Below are 18,024 nucleotides of genomic sequence, written 5' to 3' on the forward strand. Positions count from 1 at the left end.
TTCAGTCCATGCACCGAGCTGTGAAATATTTCAAAAACTGCACTTGGCTGAGCTCGTCTGTTAGCAATTACAGATATTGCATTCGGAACCAGAGTACAGATCAACCACAGCACCCATGGAACCAAAAGAGAAATCCAGTGTGGAAATACACAGAAGAAATAAATGATAGGCAATGAGATGCTGATTGTATCAACCAGGAGGGAGACCTCAGTGTGATTGTGCTGGACGATCTCAAGATAAAGAAACAGGGTGATAAGGCAGAGGATAGAACTAGTGGGATGCTAGGGTGCATTGAGAGGCATAACCATCAGAAAAAAAATGTGATAATGCCTTTTGTAAGGCTGTTTGGTGAGGCCTCACCTACAATACTGTATTCAGCTCTGGAGGCCGTACCTCAGAAAGGACATAAATAGGCTTCAGGAAGTCCAGAAAAAGGCTACCAAATGTTGCAGGATCTGTGCTAAAAACCATATGAGGTGAAACTTAAGGACTTAAATATGTTACACCCTAAAGAAGAAGAGAAACAGGGGAGATATGAGAGATGTTATGTCATGTAATACCTTAGCACTGCCAACACACCCACCTCAAGGTTAACTCCATTGGCCACTGTTGGAAACAGGATGCTGGGCTTGGTCTGACCCAGTATGGCATTTTCTTATGTTTCTTTATGTTCTTATACTTGGAGGATCCTGCCAACCATTGCTCAGGCTCCACCTGTACACATGCTCCTAAATTAGTAATCTGCCAACTGGGTTCCCACTTGTCTCTGGGGAAAGTACCCTGCCTCACAAACTATCCCCTGGTAGTTTCTTGGGACACAGTGACTCTACAAAAACTCAGTGGTCATCCAGTTCCCAGACATGACATCCACAGACCAAAGCAAAAAATACGGTAGTGTGATCACTCAGCGACACACTTTTGAGAGTCACTGATCAGTCACAGACACAGGGCTAACAAAGTAAGAGCCCTATATAATAAGCTGCACTAACATTTACTGTGGGGGGAAAAACGTATTAGTGCAGCAAAAATGGAAACATGCAGAATTTACAAGTTCCATGCATTATGCTCCAGCCTTTAAACCCAGCACAACACAGGTATGCTAAGGAGTACAAGCACAATGAACAGTTCTTACCATAAACTGTTTTCCCAGATGGGCCTAATAATACTTCTCTGCTGTTATATTCTATAATAGTGGCAGGAACAGGGGGCACTGCACTGCAAATAATTCACTCATCATTCCCTCAAAATCAGAAACAAGGAGAGAAAGGACAAGGCAACACAACCTGGCACTACTGAATGCCATAGAGTAACCAGGTTGGTACCATCAGTCTACAAGTCCTCAAAAAAAATTTTTTTTTTTTAAATGTATCTATGTTGACAGATCGATAGTGACCAGTCTCACTAGTTTAGGTAGCCATGTATATGGTTACCAAGCTTGATGGGAGGGGATGGGAAAAATGAGGGTAATTAATCTTGTATCGTATTACAAAGTCTTAGTTGAAAAAACCAGTGCTCATGCAGCCAAGTCTGTCAGGTACCCTAGGCCAGATGTTCAGGCAACAACTGCACCAGGCTGGGATGAAAGAATTCAACTAGAAGCTGGGTCTGTCTGGCAGGCTACAAGTACTGCTAATACCCAGAAGCAATAACACAAAGGATTACTAGCTGTGCCATCATTACAAAATACCCATCTAACTAAAACAAGAGACCGTGTGTTCTCCATAGCAGGCGCTATTCTATGGAACTCTCTACCAGAGCCTCTATGACTGACTCCAGAAACAAAATTTCAAACGTGAACTAAAAACATGGTTATTTAAAAATGCCTATAACCTGACTTAGAACTCTCTGACCTCAGAGCATGCTCCTAGAAGATCAACTCCATTAAGAACATAACACCGTATAAACTTCCATCTTTTTACCCCCTGACATCTTGAGTTAAATGTTGTAGAACATCCCTGTAGATCCATTTCACCCCTGATTACATTAGACAATGTATGTGTCGTTCTGTAATATGTATGTTGTTATTTGTTCACATTAAGTCAATGTACATGTTGATCTATAATATGTATATCATGTTGTAAACCGTTGTGATCTTCATTTGGAACGACAGTATATAAAATGGCTAAATAAATAAACACAAACAGTCACAAAAAAACAAACAAAAGGCAATTGTAACCCAACCTACCCTCCAAAACCTATATAAATCCTCCCCAGTCACATATGGGGCAGAGGAGCAGCTGGGATCAGCGGGTGCCATTTTAGAAGATGGCTGCCGGCAGGGCGGGCACTCATAAAGCCAGGTCTATCAGCAAGCTATGTAGGGAATCTAGGAGGCTGAATGTCTGAGAAACAGCCCCCAATACTAGTGTGCCTATTTAAATCATTTCTAAGCTTTGTGACCAGGCTTGGAAAAGGAGGGAAGCTAACTACAGTACAGTACAAATAAGAGAGAAAAAAAAGCTGTCCTGGATACAGAATGACATCCTACAAGAAGTCAGGCTCTATGCTGGCAGCTGGGATTATATCCCTACAGCGGGGCAGCAATAAAGGAGCAAAAATGTATGGGACTACTGATCTATTTCTGCCATTATCTGCTATGTTACAGTAAGGGTTGAATTAACACAAAAGTCTGAAATTTGTGAGTGTCAATCATCAAGGCTTCATCCGTAGCAACTGTCCATCTGTGCATCTTTCATCTTTCTCAGCCATCTTGAGAAAATAGAAAATAAAAACTATCTAAAATAGAGTAGAGATTTTTTCGAGATATAATTGAATTCTGACTTTATATGAAAGATGTGTGAATGAGAGAGTGTAGCCGGGGTGAAGTCTTGACAACTGCCACTGCTGCATACAAGTTTCAGACTTGTGCTAATTCAACCCCTTTTGGTGTCTGTTATCCTATGTCTTATATATATGCGGACATTTTTTCCTGTGTTGCATCTGAAATTCTTTAAAGCTGGATCGTGTAAGTCCCCTGAAGCCCCCAGGAACAGCTGTGTTTTGATCAGTGTCACAGATTGCATCACATGGCATGGGAAATGAGCGATTATCACAAATCACTCTTGCATGACTCAAATCCAGCAAGGCTGAGGTAATTTGTGACGGATGTTCACCAGCACATTTCTCTGACACTGCCCTAAATCTTAAGGATGGTTCAGATGCTGCTGCTGACAGATCCTGGCGAGGGCAGTAAAAAAATAAAAATATAAATACTGCAACAACAAAATTTATCTCCCCCCCATGAATGCAGTTCCTGCATCCTTCAGCATCCCACCCTTCCAAGAAGCCTACAATTTCCCCAGTTACTGTGGATGGAAGCAGATAGTAAACCCAATTAAATCAAGTACTGACCAAGTACTGGCATCAGCCAGTGATCCAACTTTTACGGCTTGAGTTTTAAAGATGACAATTAAAAATGATCCAGGGATCCCACTGTCTATTAGTTTTAATACAGCAAACTGGCAAGAGAATCCAGCTCCTGTTTACCTATTGCACAACTCCACACATGCATGGGCTGCCTGCTCTGAAGCAAGGCATCCTGGGAGCTCAAGAGGCCACACAGCAACCCAGAAAAACAGACCGGGAGAGCAAGGGTCACTTCATCCAGGTGACGACTGCACCCCATGCTGCAGAAGCAGAAGTCGGCCAGCACAACAGACAGCTTAGGCAATAGGAGAGAGGCAGCCAGGGATTGATTGGGCATCTAAATTCAAGCTCCTGCTCTAAGAGCTATAAAGACCTGAGCCTCACATCCAGAACCCTCTCCCAAAATTCTACTACTGATCCTGAACTCCGCCTGTCCAAGTGTTTGCCCTTAGTAGCTATGGCCATTGGGTACTGTAGTTTACCCTGTGTAAATCTCTTTTAATGATGACCTAACTACAGGTTGTTAAAAAAAACTCTGCTCTTTTCCAACCAGTTGTGACTCGTGTCTGGCTCCTGAGCCATGTGGCCCAGGCAAGCCTACCATGCGACTACAAATCACAGCCCTATTCTAGAAAGGCTATTCCACCACCACCACCACCTGCGGCAAGGCTGCTGCCAGACTACTGGCCACTTTACGCAGAAAGATGGCCCCGCACCAGCGAGAAGCAGAGGAGCAAGCCCCGGGCAGCCTCCCAGCCACCATCTCTCAGACCATGGGAAGCAAATCTTTGAGGTCAGTGATGGCCCATGCTTCAGAAGCAGAAAAGAAGGGTTGATTCCTTGCATGGGGAGGCATAGGGGAGGAGCAGCAGCAGTCCATTACAGGTGCCCTGTGTATGGGGGAGGCCGTCTCCCCATCAGACTACTAGGAGCTCAGGCTCAGAGGGAGGAGTGCATTCTTCTGCGGTACAACTTAAAAACCTCCCTTTACTGAACTATGATGCCTGCACCATCTGTCCCCCCACAAAGTCCCCTTCAAAAAGCCAAGCGTGGCTCTTGTAACCCAAGCATGCGAGTATGAGCTGAGGCAGCAACAAAAACCACCAGATACCAACTATAAGAACGCAGTCCAATTAGCAAGATGTAGGGAAGAAGAGCTAAGGAACTGCAGGCATGAAGTGTAACACAATATCAGCCTCTCGAGGATTGCGCATGTGTTCACTACCAGCATTCCCCTTCCCCAAGCATGAAAATAATTCCTCTCTTGCTAATCGGATTATAAAATATCTCTCTCTTAGCGCTTTAGGATGGCATTTAGCTGGAGTGGGAACACGGTTATAAAAAGATTTTGCAGAGGAACTGTTTACCCTCACAGCCCCTGACAGAACAGCAGCAGCACATCCCCTGGAAGCAGGAGGATGCGGGCTCCATCAGGTGCTGAAGGAAGACCTTTTTACACAGAGGAGGTAAAGCTGTGGAACGTGCAGCCACACGACACTGTCCTGGGACATGGTTGTACGAGTTCCTGGAGGTAACTAAGATCCATTCAGATTTTACATGCTGACTGCGGGAGAGGACAATCTTCAGTGTCGTGAAGTCATCTGCTCTCCTGAAAGGCAAAACTATTTTTGGGTCTTTTCTTGGATCACCGTTAAGGAGCTGCCAGAGGGACAGCTGAATATGAGGGAATTTAGTTTCTCGTCAGCCCAGCCTACTAAATTTCATTGTAACTCATCTTGGCATGCATGCAGTTTTCAACACCTCTCTTGTGTCATCAAATCACTGTGACTCAATCACATCCGATTGGCCAGGGATGGTTGAATTTCAATTCAGAACAAAGTTTAAAGAGTCCCTATATGAAAGGCCTGTTCTGGGAGAAAAGACCAGAGTCCTTTTATTGAAGACCTGCTCTGGGGTACGAGGGCCTCAGTACTTACGTAGAAGGCTTGCTCTCGGAGGGAGGGAGTGTCTGGTGGGCTCTGGTTGTATGTGGATAGTCTCTTGTTCACGCTGGAAGATTTGTTGACAGTGCTGGCGGCAGAGGGCTGATCATCTTTATCAAATGGGCTGCAAAAGTAAAGCAAGCGTTGAGCCACTTTAAACAGCGGAAGACATCAATATGTTGGTAATGTGGCTTTACCCTGCTACATACATGGACCTGATTTTCGTTGGCAAAATTGGAACTGTAATGCCAAGAACTCAGTAAGGTAAATGCCAAATTGAGTTAACCTGTTCTGAAAAAAATATATGAGCCAACTGGCCACTCTACAGGGCAAGGGTGGTGAAAATGCAGGATTGCTCCCCTCTGTCACAGACTAATCTGAGCTGTTGACGGGCTCTGGCACCTCATAAGTCACTTGGCAGTGCCAGACCTTGCCACTTCTGAGAGAGAGATGCTATAGCAGCAGCTTCGTAAATGCCCAAAGCCAGTCTCTGTCACAACAGCCTAAAGAGCCAAACACATATGCAAATTGTTCCCCCTTTTTAAAAACTGCTGCAATAAAACCAGAAGCTGACTTGTCACAATTCTCTATGCCCCCCACAAGCATGGATAGGATGGGAAGTCGCGGGCTGAGTTAGGGCCTTCCGTAAACCAAAACTAGCAGGATGGCTCTTACTGTCCCAGGGCTCCAGCACATCGCCTCTATCACCTCCTGAGGGGCAAGCAACTGTCTGCTCCATCAGTACCGACATATGTCCTACAGGAAGTGAACCAACCATTCCTATGAGTGTGTGCACCACCCCATCTCATGCACTGCAAAAATGCAACTCTAACATTACTCACTTCCAGTTCACCTCCAGGCTGAGCTTGATGGTCCCCAGATCATTGATATCCACGGCGACCACCTGAGGTAAGGCAGCAAACAGGTCCTTGGTCTCGCAGGAGACGCTCCCTACCACCACGTGGTTGGCCAGGCTCTTCAGCTCCGTCACCTGCAGGAGAGCAAAAAAATGATTCAGAGCTCCCTTAAGCAAAACAGGCTACCAGCAAGGTTCATTTTACTCTGATATTATAGGGGCAAATCCTGCCACGGATTCTCATTCTCCGGGGCCTTCCGCAAGCGCTCCATTTCCCTGTGTGATTTTGGGCAAGTCACCGTCTCTCGGTGTTCCAGTTTAGAACAGCATCATTACTCAAATCTGCTCTTCAATACCCCCTCCCCCCCCAAAAAAAACAAGTCGAGATCTCAGATTCAGCTGGTGATAATATCAATAAGTACATTATAGAAAAATGTATCTGATTTACAGACTAAAGGGGCTGTGCAATAAACTAATGTGCAAACAAATATCGGTGGCAATGCAATACAGTGCACTCAGCCTAGCGCACAGCTCGATGCACGGTTGAACATGCTAAAATAACTCCCAATGCAAACCAGCGCATAGCTAATAATGCTCATTACGTGTAAATGCCATGTAGATGAGGCTATTAGCTATTACTCCCAAAGCAAAAAAAAAAAATCACAGTGCATGCAATGGTCACGTTTTAACAAACGTTAAGTCTTCACCCACTCCAAGCTGCCACAAAAAAGCCCTGCCGTGTCCTTTTTAGCATGGCAGCTCATTTCCCCATTGCATCAGGCACCCAGGAGAGGGGGATGTGCGAGCATTGAAAGACGTGCGCTCAGTTTGGATGCACATTTTTTCACGCTTCATAGGGAGCTATACAGGAAGTCCTTATCATGCACCCATGTTAAAGGGTCCTAAAAACATTAGTGTGAGCATGCAAACATTGGGGCACACCCATACCCAAATGAAGGGTTATCATATGCACATGATATCTTAGTTTGTGCTTGAATTTACTTAGGAAAGCAATTAATAAATAAGATGAAATGACAGGATATTTTCATCCTTCACACTATTTACCAAATGCTTGCGGACTGGAGGCTATTAAAATCCTGTTAGGAAGTGGTATTAACTTAAGCATATTGCTCAGCAAACTAAATAGCATGAGGATGCTAAACCAAGCATGCTCTTGAGAAGGCTAACTGGAAGCAGAGAGCCTGAAAAAATGAAAGCCATGGACACTAGATGCCCCTTTACAACTTTAACCACAGGCCTTCATGGATGAATACATTTGACCACACTTCTCTTTGCCAAAAATAACCACACAGCTAACATTTCATATACTCATATTTACCCTGTAAATATGTTTTCTCAAACTAAACAGTTGCACGTCACAGGCTCTTGAAACACATTGGCGTATCGGGATTAATGCCGTGGTTAGTCTGGCCACCGAGCGCTGCAGGCCTTCAGAGATCTCAACCGGAACAGCAGCATTAGGTGGAGGGCCAGGCCCAGCTCTGCCCCACCCCAAGGCTTTTCACAAAAGCAGAGGTCTTCCCATGCAGGAAGGTTCCCCTGCCCCTCAGTCCATTCCTCACCCCTTCCCCAAATTTGAAAATAATGTTTTCTCAAGGTACCAGCAAGATAGGCAATACATTTATTTAAAATTATTTATATCCCGTCCCTTCAAAGTTTGAGGTGGGTAACAGCATTTAAAAAAAAAAAAATACTTGTTTTAAATATAAAATGCAAATAAAAATAAAATACACAAATGGCAGAAAGCCATTGAACCAACTGTCATTCACATATGTTTATAGTCCCGAGGGCAGCTGTCTCGGGGACTATTTAGTTATCTGCCTTACCAGCAGGGCAGGGACTTTACTAGTTGTTACCTTTCTTACCTCACAAGAAGTTCCCAATTTACTAACTGAGGCTTATGGCACTCAGAGGTTTCGCTGCGCAGGCTGGTTTGTTATAGAAAACACTCACAGTCTTTATATTTCTCAATAATACTATTTATTATAGAAAAGCAAAGTAAAAGGCAGAAGAAGAATTCAGGAAAGACACAGCGTTTCCTGGGAGTGACTTGTAGCATCTTAACAGTGACGCATCAAAGCCTGCCTAATCATTTAAGTTGCTATCAAGATTACCACCACCCAAGATGGACACCTACATTCAAGACAGTATGTCTGAATACAAGGGTAGGACTTACTGAGTTGGTGGCTTAACTGGTTGTGAGAAGCAAGGAAAACGCAGTAGAAAATAGATACATTTTTAAAGTGATTTTGAAATCTTTTTGATTAGTTAGGGACCTTGTGTGTAATGGCAGTGAGTTCCAAAACAAGGGACCTGCAAGGAAGAAAGCTTTTTCGTGGATAAAGGATCATCTAGCTAAACATAAGGACAGAATTTCAAGAAGTGACTGAGAGGCAAACTGAAGGGAACTGGTTGGAACATACACTTTTAAGGTGCTATTGACCCTCTGAGAGTGAACATGATGTAGCAAATTGTGAACGAATAGCGCCAGTTTATACTTTATCCGGGAATCTACTGGAAACCAATAAAGTGTTTGAAGGACTGGAGTAATGTGATCATGTTTTGCGTATATTTGTGAGAAGTCTCGCTGTGAAATTTTGTATTTACTGAAGTGGTTTGACAGTAGTGTATGGAAGACCTACATAAAGAGCGTTGCAATCAAATCGAGGTTAATATTAATGACTGGAGTACAGTCCGAAAGGTTTGTGCATCTAGCAGAGATTTTAGATGGTGAAGTAAACAGTTTGTGAAACGATGACATTTTTTACATGATCTTGCATTGATAGCATGGAGTCTAACTGAACTCGGATTTAGAGAGAGTGATAGGATAAAAACTGAATGTCAGCAGCATATATACAATAGTTTAGACCCAAAGTGGACAGAAGATGACAGAGAGGAACCAGACAGATTAAATAAGACAGCAGATAGAACAGAGCCCTGTGGGATGCCTGTAGTAATAGGAAACCAGGAAGAAGTGTCATTAGCTAGTTCCAACGGTGAGATAGGATGTAAACCATGTTTTCACAGTACCTGAGATACCAATATCAGAAAGACTGTTTGGAAGTATGGGTTGGTTCAAAGTGTCAAAAGCTGAACTGATATCTAGTAGAATCAGGAGAAGAGAGAGGTCCTTGAATCAAAACCATGATGCATCACATTCAGTGGTGGATAACAGGAAAGGTTTTGTATTATGATGATGTTTACAGAAACCAAATTGATATTGGTCAAGTACTGAATGTTCATGTAGAAATTGTGAGAGTTGTTTAAGGACAGAAAAGGAAGAGATTGAGGAGGAGAGGGAGAGAAGGTGGTGACAGAAAAGACAAACTCGAGAACTTCAAAAACAAATTCACTTTTCTTTACACAAGGCAAATGTATTTCCAAACAATAAACACGAGGTCATGTTAGTTTTTAGCTTTCCTATAACTTATGACTTGAATTGAGAGTATTTCATATTTTATTTCTGTATAAAGAAAGTGGTCAATTGCACCCATTCTCCTTTGACCCCTTCACCTGAAATGTTCTAGCACTCAAAACTTCCCTCTGCACTAATAAGCAAGCCCCATGTGCCAGGCTTAATTACAAACCTACTGGAAGCCAGCGGGAGTCCAGGGGAAGAGGAAGAGAGAACTAAGCATGCTCCGTTCAGCTTGCTTGTGCTACTTAGTGTGCGCCCTTGGGCTTCATGAACACACTTTGTTTTTTTTTAAGAAATAAAGTCATTACTAGCTATATCGTTTTGCATTATTCATTAAAAGGCATTTTTACAAACCTGCTCAATTTTTTTCTTTTTTTTGCAAGCCCACACTAAAATTGGTTTTGCAGGTGTCTTATTGCATAGGCCTGCAAATGCCTGTTGACGATTCACTGTGGATATCCTGGAAAAAGGACTTGTTTGGAGTTCTTGAGGATGGGATTAAACAACTATTGTCATATGGAAAAGGTTATAAAGAGGACAGGGGAACTCACAGACCCACAAACCTTCCCCAAGCCAAGTGTGCATTAGGAGGTTTCCATTCCTGATGGGACACCGCACCAGTCTTATCAGCTCATAAGGACCTTTCCTGCCTTTGGTCCTGTACCTTTTGCTCTCTCTCCTCCCTCTCTGCCCTTGCTCCCCCAGACAGGTTGCCCTGTACCTTTATGGAGAGGAACTCCGTGATGAGGGGCAGGAACACCATCTCCTCGCTGTCCCACACCTGCTTGCTGTTCACCTCTATGCGACCTTTCAGTTTCCAGCGCTGACGGCCGTACTTCATGAAGATCTTTGGGGAGAGGGAAGGGGTGGTAAAAAGGAGAAGAGAATGCATCGTTCACATCGCAAGCCTCAGTCCGGAACCTGGAGGCTAGAAGGAACCTCCCCTGCAAGAATGGAAGGCCTTTCCCTGGTTCAGATAGCGTTTTACCTGAAGAAAGAGCAGGGCTTTCATTATTGCCCAACCCGTCTGCGGGCAAAGGTGTGCGCATTGGTCAAGACCACAGCGTGAAGAGGCAGTCCAGGCAGGCAGAGGGCAAACCTGCAATTTTGTATAATCAACACCGTGTGTGGAGTTTCCAATGGAAGGATGTAGGCCCATTCTATAAGGGGGTGGGGGGAGGAGATGGTCAAGGCAAAAGCCCGTGCAATTTTTCGCTTTGATTAAAATCGCTGCGAACCCGATGAGCAAGTCCGCTCCAACATGGACAGCTACTCAATGACTACCCCCCACACAAGCTGCACATGGCAAAGCAGTGTGACAAGGTTTGCCAACCGGATGCTGCCGGATGTTCAGCTGGGGAAGGCGTGGCCACAATTCCCATTTTCTCACTCTATAAACACTCATCCTTTTTCCCTGGTGCGCCCATTCCGCCCCAGCATTAAAGTAGAACCTCACTTGCAGGCCGATACAGTAAACCACGCTGGAGAGCGGGCGATTCAGTAACTTTATTTAAATTAGGGCCCGCGGTAAAAAAAAAAGAGGCGCTAGGGACACTAGCGCGTCCCTAGCGCCTTTTTGATGGAAGCGGCGGCTGTCAGTGAGTTCGACAGCCGACGCTCAATTTTGCCGGCGTCTGTTCTCAAACCCGCTGACAGCCACGGGTTTGGAAACCGGACGCCGGCAAAATTGAGCGTCCGGTTTCACTGGGCAACAAATTTTCACAAAAGTCATGTTACTGAAATTAAATTAGTCAATTCTTATACATTTCCATGTGCTAAATACGAATGTGACTGTGAAAATGCAAAATTGGCTCTAGTATTTTTGTAATATGCAATAATATAATTACATCTTGAATTGTATGCCAATAGTAGGAGACCTACGGTTAATACCGTTTGAAAAATGAAGTCATAGACTACGTCTTAGATTTCTTTGCTTGTCTCTTGTACACCTGTTCGGGAGCATCCCTGCGGAGTGTCCAGCAGTATCAGCCAGCATGAATATTTCAAATGCTCACCCTTTCTGACTGGGCTTCATATAGTACACTGCTGACGTCAGCTTACTCAGCAGCAGCATGGCAGTAGAACTGCATTGCATCAGAAAATGATGTAATAAACTCTGGATGATGTGTGCATGATGGTATTATGCAATATTACATCATTCTAGGCTTATTTACAGTCCTATTGGATAAATGTACATGACTAAACATAGAAAGTGAACTATATTAAATATCTTCAAAACAAGAGCCAATAAAAACTTTTCATGGTCATATTCATGTTCAGCACATCAAGATACTACAGAGTAGGACCTTTTTAGGTCAGTAACACTTTCATTGTTGCCCAGTTTAAATTTTTATTTTTAACTTTTTTTTTTTTTAAACTTTTAGGGCCTCCGACTTAATATCGGAGTGCTTTTCTGTGCACTTCCCCTGCACCGGCAGAAATTAATGCCTACTTTTGGGTAGGCGCTAATTTCTTAAAGTAAAATGTGAGGCTTGGCTGCACATTTTACTTACTGTATCACGCGGGAATGACTAATAGGGCCATCAACATGCATTTGCATGTTGCGGGCACTATTAGTCTTGGGGGGGGGGGGAGGTTAGACGCGCATTTTCAACGTGCTATTACCCTTACTGAATAAGGGGTAAAGCTAGCGCGTCGAAAACGCGCGTCCAAATGCGGGTTAACAGTGCTGATACAGTACAGTGCGCTCCGGTGGAGCGCACTGTACTGTATCAGCCTGTTGGACAGGCAAGACGACGACGGAACATCTTTAGCAAGATAAGATCGTGGCAAACATTTTTTGGAGGAACTGGTCTCTGCCACCTTTCGCATGTCTCACGCCAGGTCCCATTGTCTGGCTCCACTACTGTCCTATGTCTAATGAACACTTACCTCATACTGGTCCCCAGCACAGAGCCTGGCAAACCCGGCAAGTCCTGAAACAGAAGCAGAGCCGCAGCGTTATTACACAAAGTTCCTCTCCGTGGTAGAGGCAAAGGCTTAAGGTTTTGCTGGTTTGGTAAAAGATTATTTTGCTTTAACTGAATTAACACTTGTATGCATTAGAGAACGTGAGGCACATTCTATTGGTTACAGCTTAGAGCTGCGAGCCAGGAGAAATTCCCGGGACACCTGTTTGAATTCAGCATCACCGCTAATTCTGTGCGTGTCCTTGGCCAGGTCGCCATCTCTCTACCCATCTCTTAGCAGGTAAAAAACAGACATGAACCAGTTTTCTAGAGCTAATCCAGCCAACGTCAGAAGTTAGCCTGCTAAACACCTCTGCTTCTGAAACGTTTCCCTTGCTAACCGCTAAATCTGTGCAGCTGAATCCACAGACTGCGTACATTCAGCCAGTCAAAAGAGGGGGGCGGCTCTGGGCGGGTTTAACGATTTAGCTGGACAGTCCTGGTCACACAAAACAGGAGGCCTAAATCTGGCTGGGCAAGGTTTATGTAGCCTGATCTAGATAAAATGTCAGCCAAAAACCTAGCCAGTTAGGTTCAGCTGAAAACGCAACTAAAGAGAACCGATTCAAACTAGCTCTTTATCTTTGCCACTCAGCAGCTTATTAAAAGATTGACCCCGAAAAGGTTATAACAGCAGATAAGACTGCACGGTCCATCTACCCACTCTGTTGAAATGCTACCAATCCCACTTCATTTCTGGTTTTACCTTCACTACCGCACCACCACCACGTATCACATTCTTCTTTCTTCAATTCCAATATCCTTTTTGCCCCATGACGTCCCCACTTTGGGAATAAGAGCAATTGCCCACCCTGTATGCAGATAAAAGGCACCCAGTGGGGGGGGGGGGGGGAGGGGACCGCAGCCATGCATGCTTTTACCTGTGGGAAAAGTGAGATCAGGGGAGGCAACACCGCACGTAGTTTGGGATTTTCAAAGCTACATATATGGTTTTTCAGGGGGAAAAAATAAAGAATCCACAGGGGGAAAAAAAAAAAAAAAAGGGGGAGGTGCAAATCTCTGCGGGTGCACGTATACGTTCCCTTTGAAAGCTGGTACAAAGTCCACGAGGAAAAGCCCCTCAGACTTTGCAGCTACCCACAGTTTTGAAAGCCGCCCTGTGAATTCTCTAATGTTCTCCCCAAGTGCACCCCCTTTCTAGACTCTTATTATGAGCCTCCTTCTTCCAGAACCGCTTGCACCCTGGGCATTGTTTGCACAAGAATCTAAGAATTGCCACAGCGTGTCAGACCGAGGGTCCATCAAACCCAGTCTCCTGTCTCCAGTTGTGGCCGAGTCAAGTCACAAGTGCCTGGCAGGATCCCATGCTGCTGCTGCCCAGGGATAAGCAGTGGCTTTCCCCAAGTCTGCCTGGTTAGTAACAGTTTATGGGCTTCTCCTCCAGGAATGTGTCCGAAACTTTTCTAAACCAGTGTCTGAATGTCTCTCTCATGTCCCCCCTCTCTCATCTCTTCTGCAGGGTATACAAGGTGCAGGCTAAGTTTCAACTCTTAAGGCAGGGATAGCCATGTTATTAGCAGCACAGAGACCAAACCGCTGGTTTTTAAGGTCTGAAAGGGCTGTAATTAACCTCTGAACTACAAGGTCTGTAGCAGTGACGCACAATAAATGCATGCACTGCACCAGGAGGAGTGGCTACAAAACCTCCTGCAGTACTGTACAATAGTCTTAAATAATAAGACAAACCATGTCTCATGCAGGCTTGTTACACCCACGCTACTGCCGTGGCTTTCCTCTTGTGTTTCTTCCACTATTTCTATGACTTTTTTCCCCCATTTTGCTGTCTTTTTAAGCGTCGTCTAATTATTTTGGCCTTTACTTTCTGTCACCTCTCTCTGACGCAGATTTCCTGGCAGACGTGGTCTCCTGCAAGCACGTCCTCAGATACACACAGAGTCTCCCACGCAAAGCCTTTGATATGAGCACGCAGCCTCGCTGACGGAACATGTACAGACAGACGCACTTATAACATGCAGCTACACATCCTCTCTCTCACTCAGTCACCAACAGCCCCCCCCCCCCCCCCCCCCACAAACACCCACACCACCAACAAATACTGGGACATCGGTTATCAAATCCCAAAAGATTACAATTAATGTGTTCGGTTGTGTTGGACTTAATAATCTTGAAACACAACCAAAACAGCAGAACATTAACTTTCAATTAACTAAACTGTTACTTAGCCAAAAACCCAACAGCTAAGCTACCGCAGCACTCGCCGCAGAGGAGACTTCGATTCTTGGCATTATCTTTGTCATCATTTTATATCTGTTGTTTATAGCCGTCTCTTTGCCCCTTATCGAGCCGCGCCATGCAGAAATGTTTGGGGGAATGGGGTGGCTGCACCCCTACCGTTCATTATCTCCCCAGGCCTGCCAGATTCCTGGCCTGCGTTATTTATTCTCATTTTATATTGAACTAATACCAATTCCCACCCTCAGCTCAAGTGCCCCCTACCTCCTGGCACCTGAGCGCCCCCCACTCTTACTGTCTTCCTTTCTGGCTGGTAAGCGGAGACAAAGGTCCTATCCCTATCCCTCCCCCCCCAAACTACTGAACGATTCTTGCCTAGCAAACTGGGATTGTGGGTTTGGGATAAAATCCTCTGTGGGATCCCTGCTTCTCTCCTGCCGCTGCCATTTGTTTGTCCACCCCCCCTGACCTGGACCTTTGCTCTCCCCCCACCTGCTGCAACCAACTGGACCTGGTGGGCTACTTGCCCTACCTCCTCCCTGCACCTGCCCCTTTGGGATTCTGTTCCACACCACAGGGGACCCAACAGTTGTAAATTGGACCCCTATTTCAAATTAAACCAGGGCAGGAAGGCCAAGGGCAACGGCGGTGTTATATGCCCTTGGGCACCGAGAGGCAGCCATGGTGACAGTCTCTCTAATGTATAACCTCCTTTTTGCCTCACCTTCCCTTCATCCATACCACCGACTCATCCCTCCCCTCACCGTCTGTTCTGTTCCTCCATCTTCCACCAAGAGAAACATCAGACCGATAGTGTGGGGACACGGTGCCCGACCATGTGCTCCCAGTCCTTCCTTTCCTACAGCACTGCTGGCCAATTACTGTGGCCTGGCGTGGAAAGGATCCAGAAGAGGCAGGCAGTCCTGACGGCTTCCTAAGCAGAATGCATGCCTTCTCCTGCCCGCCGGGCCATGCACATTTTTCTTCCAGTCAGTAGCCTGCACTCTGCCTCCCTGTCAGCTACAATGGGAGGCCATGCAGGAGCTCTAGGACAGAAGCTGCAGCAAAAGGTTAGAAAACTCCTCATATAGTTGGATGTTTAGCAAGAGATCTGCATAAACTTCCACATCGCTCTACAGTAGTATGACAATGAAAATAGTTGAGAGAAAAAAAAAAGCTTGCATAAAGCAGAACAGTTGCAGATCAAATTTAATATAGCTATAAAACTGTCAGAAATGTGCTGCAAGCAAAAAACGACTCAGAAATTGCTTATTTGCCAAAAAAAAAGTCCAGCACAGTAATCTAAATTCTTTGCACAGCAGGTACCACCAGTCTCAATCTGAAGGCCCTGAGTTCAATCCTCAGAGAGGGCAGCTGTCACGTTCATGGTTGAAAACATGTTAATCAGTGGAGACGTAGCTTAGTGGTTAGAGCAGCGGGCTGTGAACCAGGGAAACCAGGGTTCAAATCCTACTGCTGGCTCCTTGTGACCTTGGGCATTTTACCCTCTGTTGCCTCAGGTACAAACTTAAGACAGTAAATTTGAAAGCAGTGCACACGTGCGCAAGTTTGTCAGCCTGCACCCAGGGACACGGCTATTTTATTTATTTATTTATTTTATTTATTTAACAGCTTTTAATATACCGGTGTTCGTGCGAGCACATCGCGCCGGTTTACAATAAAACTTGAGAAAGGATGAGAAATTACAAAAAACAGGTTGTGGGGGCTGGAGCAGGAGCGAAAAAAGGGGGGGGGAGAGAGAGGGGGAAAGGAAAGGAGGAGAGGATAGCAGCTGAGAAAAAGGTAAAGGAACGTAACATTACTCACACGGTGACTAATGTGGGATCGAACAAAGAAAAATTATAACATGTATGGCGTAGAGGTTATATAAGTAACTTATTTACAGCATTTATGACAAGTTAAGGGGTAACTTGCTTAGTATTTGAAAACAGGTTGTACATTTTGATATGAATTCACAATCTTACAGTTTATGGAGGAGGAAAGGTGTCTGGGGTGCGGAAACGGGTGAGGGAAAGGTATGGAAGGGTGTGGGGGGGGGAGTGGGAGGTTATATAACATATGCACGCATGCACGCATGCACGCATGTTTAAAATAGCCTTACTGTACGCACGTGTGCGAACAAATGCCATTTCTATTGTGCAAGTGGCGGGATTTTAAAAGGCACGTGGACTGAAGCCATTCCCGTTTTACCAGTTCATTCCCAGTTTGCCCAGACTTCCAAATCCCCCTAGATTAACAGCCTTCCTTCTCCCTTGCTAGGCCCAACCCTTAAAACCCCACTGATCTGTCTAGATTTTTTTCTTTTATTACTTACACATCATCCATAGCAGAAGTAAAGGTACGTGGCAGGGGACTTCAGCACGCGTAAGTAATTCCAGGATTTTAATTTACAATTAGTGCGTAATACCCATGCTCCGCCCCTTTTTTGTTGGAAACTTCATTTGTGCGCCCAACGGCATGTACGCACGTATCCAAGTGGCTTTTAAAATCCACTCCGCACACACCGGCCCGACATATTTGCACATCCCCTAATTTTGGTATGCATCGGGCTTTTAAAATTCACCTTTTAGATTTAGGATAGGGAAATACCTACAGTAATGAATGAATGTCATCTGCTCTGAAGTGCCAACAAGTGGACTATATATGCACATTTATTTATATTAGATGAGATATATATAGATATAGATAGAGACAGAGAGCTCAATATAAAAATACTAATACCATTATATGGAAAGAAATTTCTAATCCCATAGCTCCCACACATCTTCTCTCTGCATGTTTCTCACTGACGGGGTCTGAGGTTCTAACCATCCTCTACCAGCAGTTTTCTCAGGCAATAAAGGCACCGGTTTATCTGATGTAAATAATCTCATGATAACGTACAGTACATTCAAGACAAGATGAGAAGCACTTTTTAGGTAAAGGAGTCATGACATGAAGACAGACAGGTTCACAGTAAATGAGAAAATCATTCTTCATTGAAAACTGTTTGGAATAATCTACCAGAAAAAAAAAAAAAAGGTGATGGAAACCAAAAAACTGACGATTTAAACCTGCTTTGGACAGGTAAAGGCAGCAGTGGTAAGAAAAGGGTGGACAGGCTGGGTAAAATAAAGGGTGGGGGAGGGGGTCCGGACTGTTTGGGTTTAAAGGGTGAAAATTTATATGCACATCTACCCAGAATGACAAAAGGACTGAGGAGAGGACGACAACACA

At 44.7% G+C, this 18,024-nt stretch overlaps 1 protein-coding gene across 8 annotated transcripts in view; it reads right to left on the reverse strand.

The window, feature by feature from the left end:
* Positions 1–18,024, reverse strand: part of RIPOR1 (RHO family interacting cell polarization regulator 1) — a 345,200-nt gene that overhangs the window by 77,603 nt on the left and 249,573 nt on the right. For all 8 annotated transcript variants that reach the window (XM_029608847.1, XM_029608846.1, XM_029608848.1 and 5 more), the window contains exons 9-12: positions 12,497–12,540; positions 10,326–10,451; positions 6,152–6,300; positions 5,304–5,433 (exon numbers count right to left, since the gene is read on the reverse strand). In XM_029608847.1, the coding sequence (XP_029464707.1) occupies positions 5,304–5,433; positions 6,152–6,300; positions 10,326–10,451; positions 12,497–12,540 (449 nt within the window). The remainder of the gene's footprint in view (positions 1–5,303; positions 5,434–6,151; positions 6,301–10,325; positions 10,452–12,496; positions 12,541–18,024) is intronic.

Source organism: Rhinatrema bivittatum, chromosome 7 (genome assembly GCF_901001135.1).
Source record: "Rhinatrema bivittatum chromosome 7, aRhiBiv1.1, whole genome shotgun sequence".
NCBI classification, from domain to species: Eukaryota; Metazoa; Chordata; class Amphibia; order Gymnophiona; family Rhinatrematidae; genus Rhinatrema; species Rhinatrema bivittatum.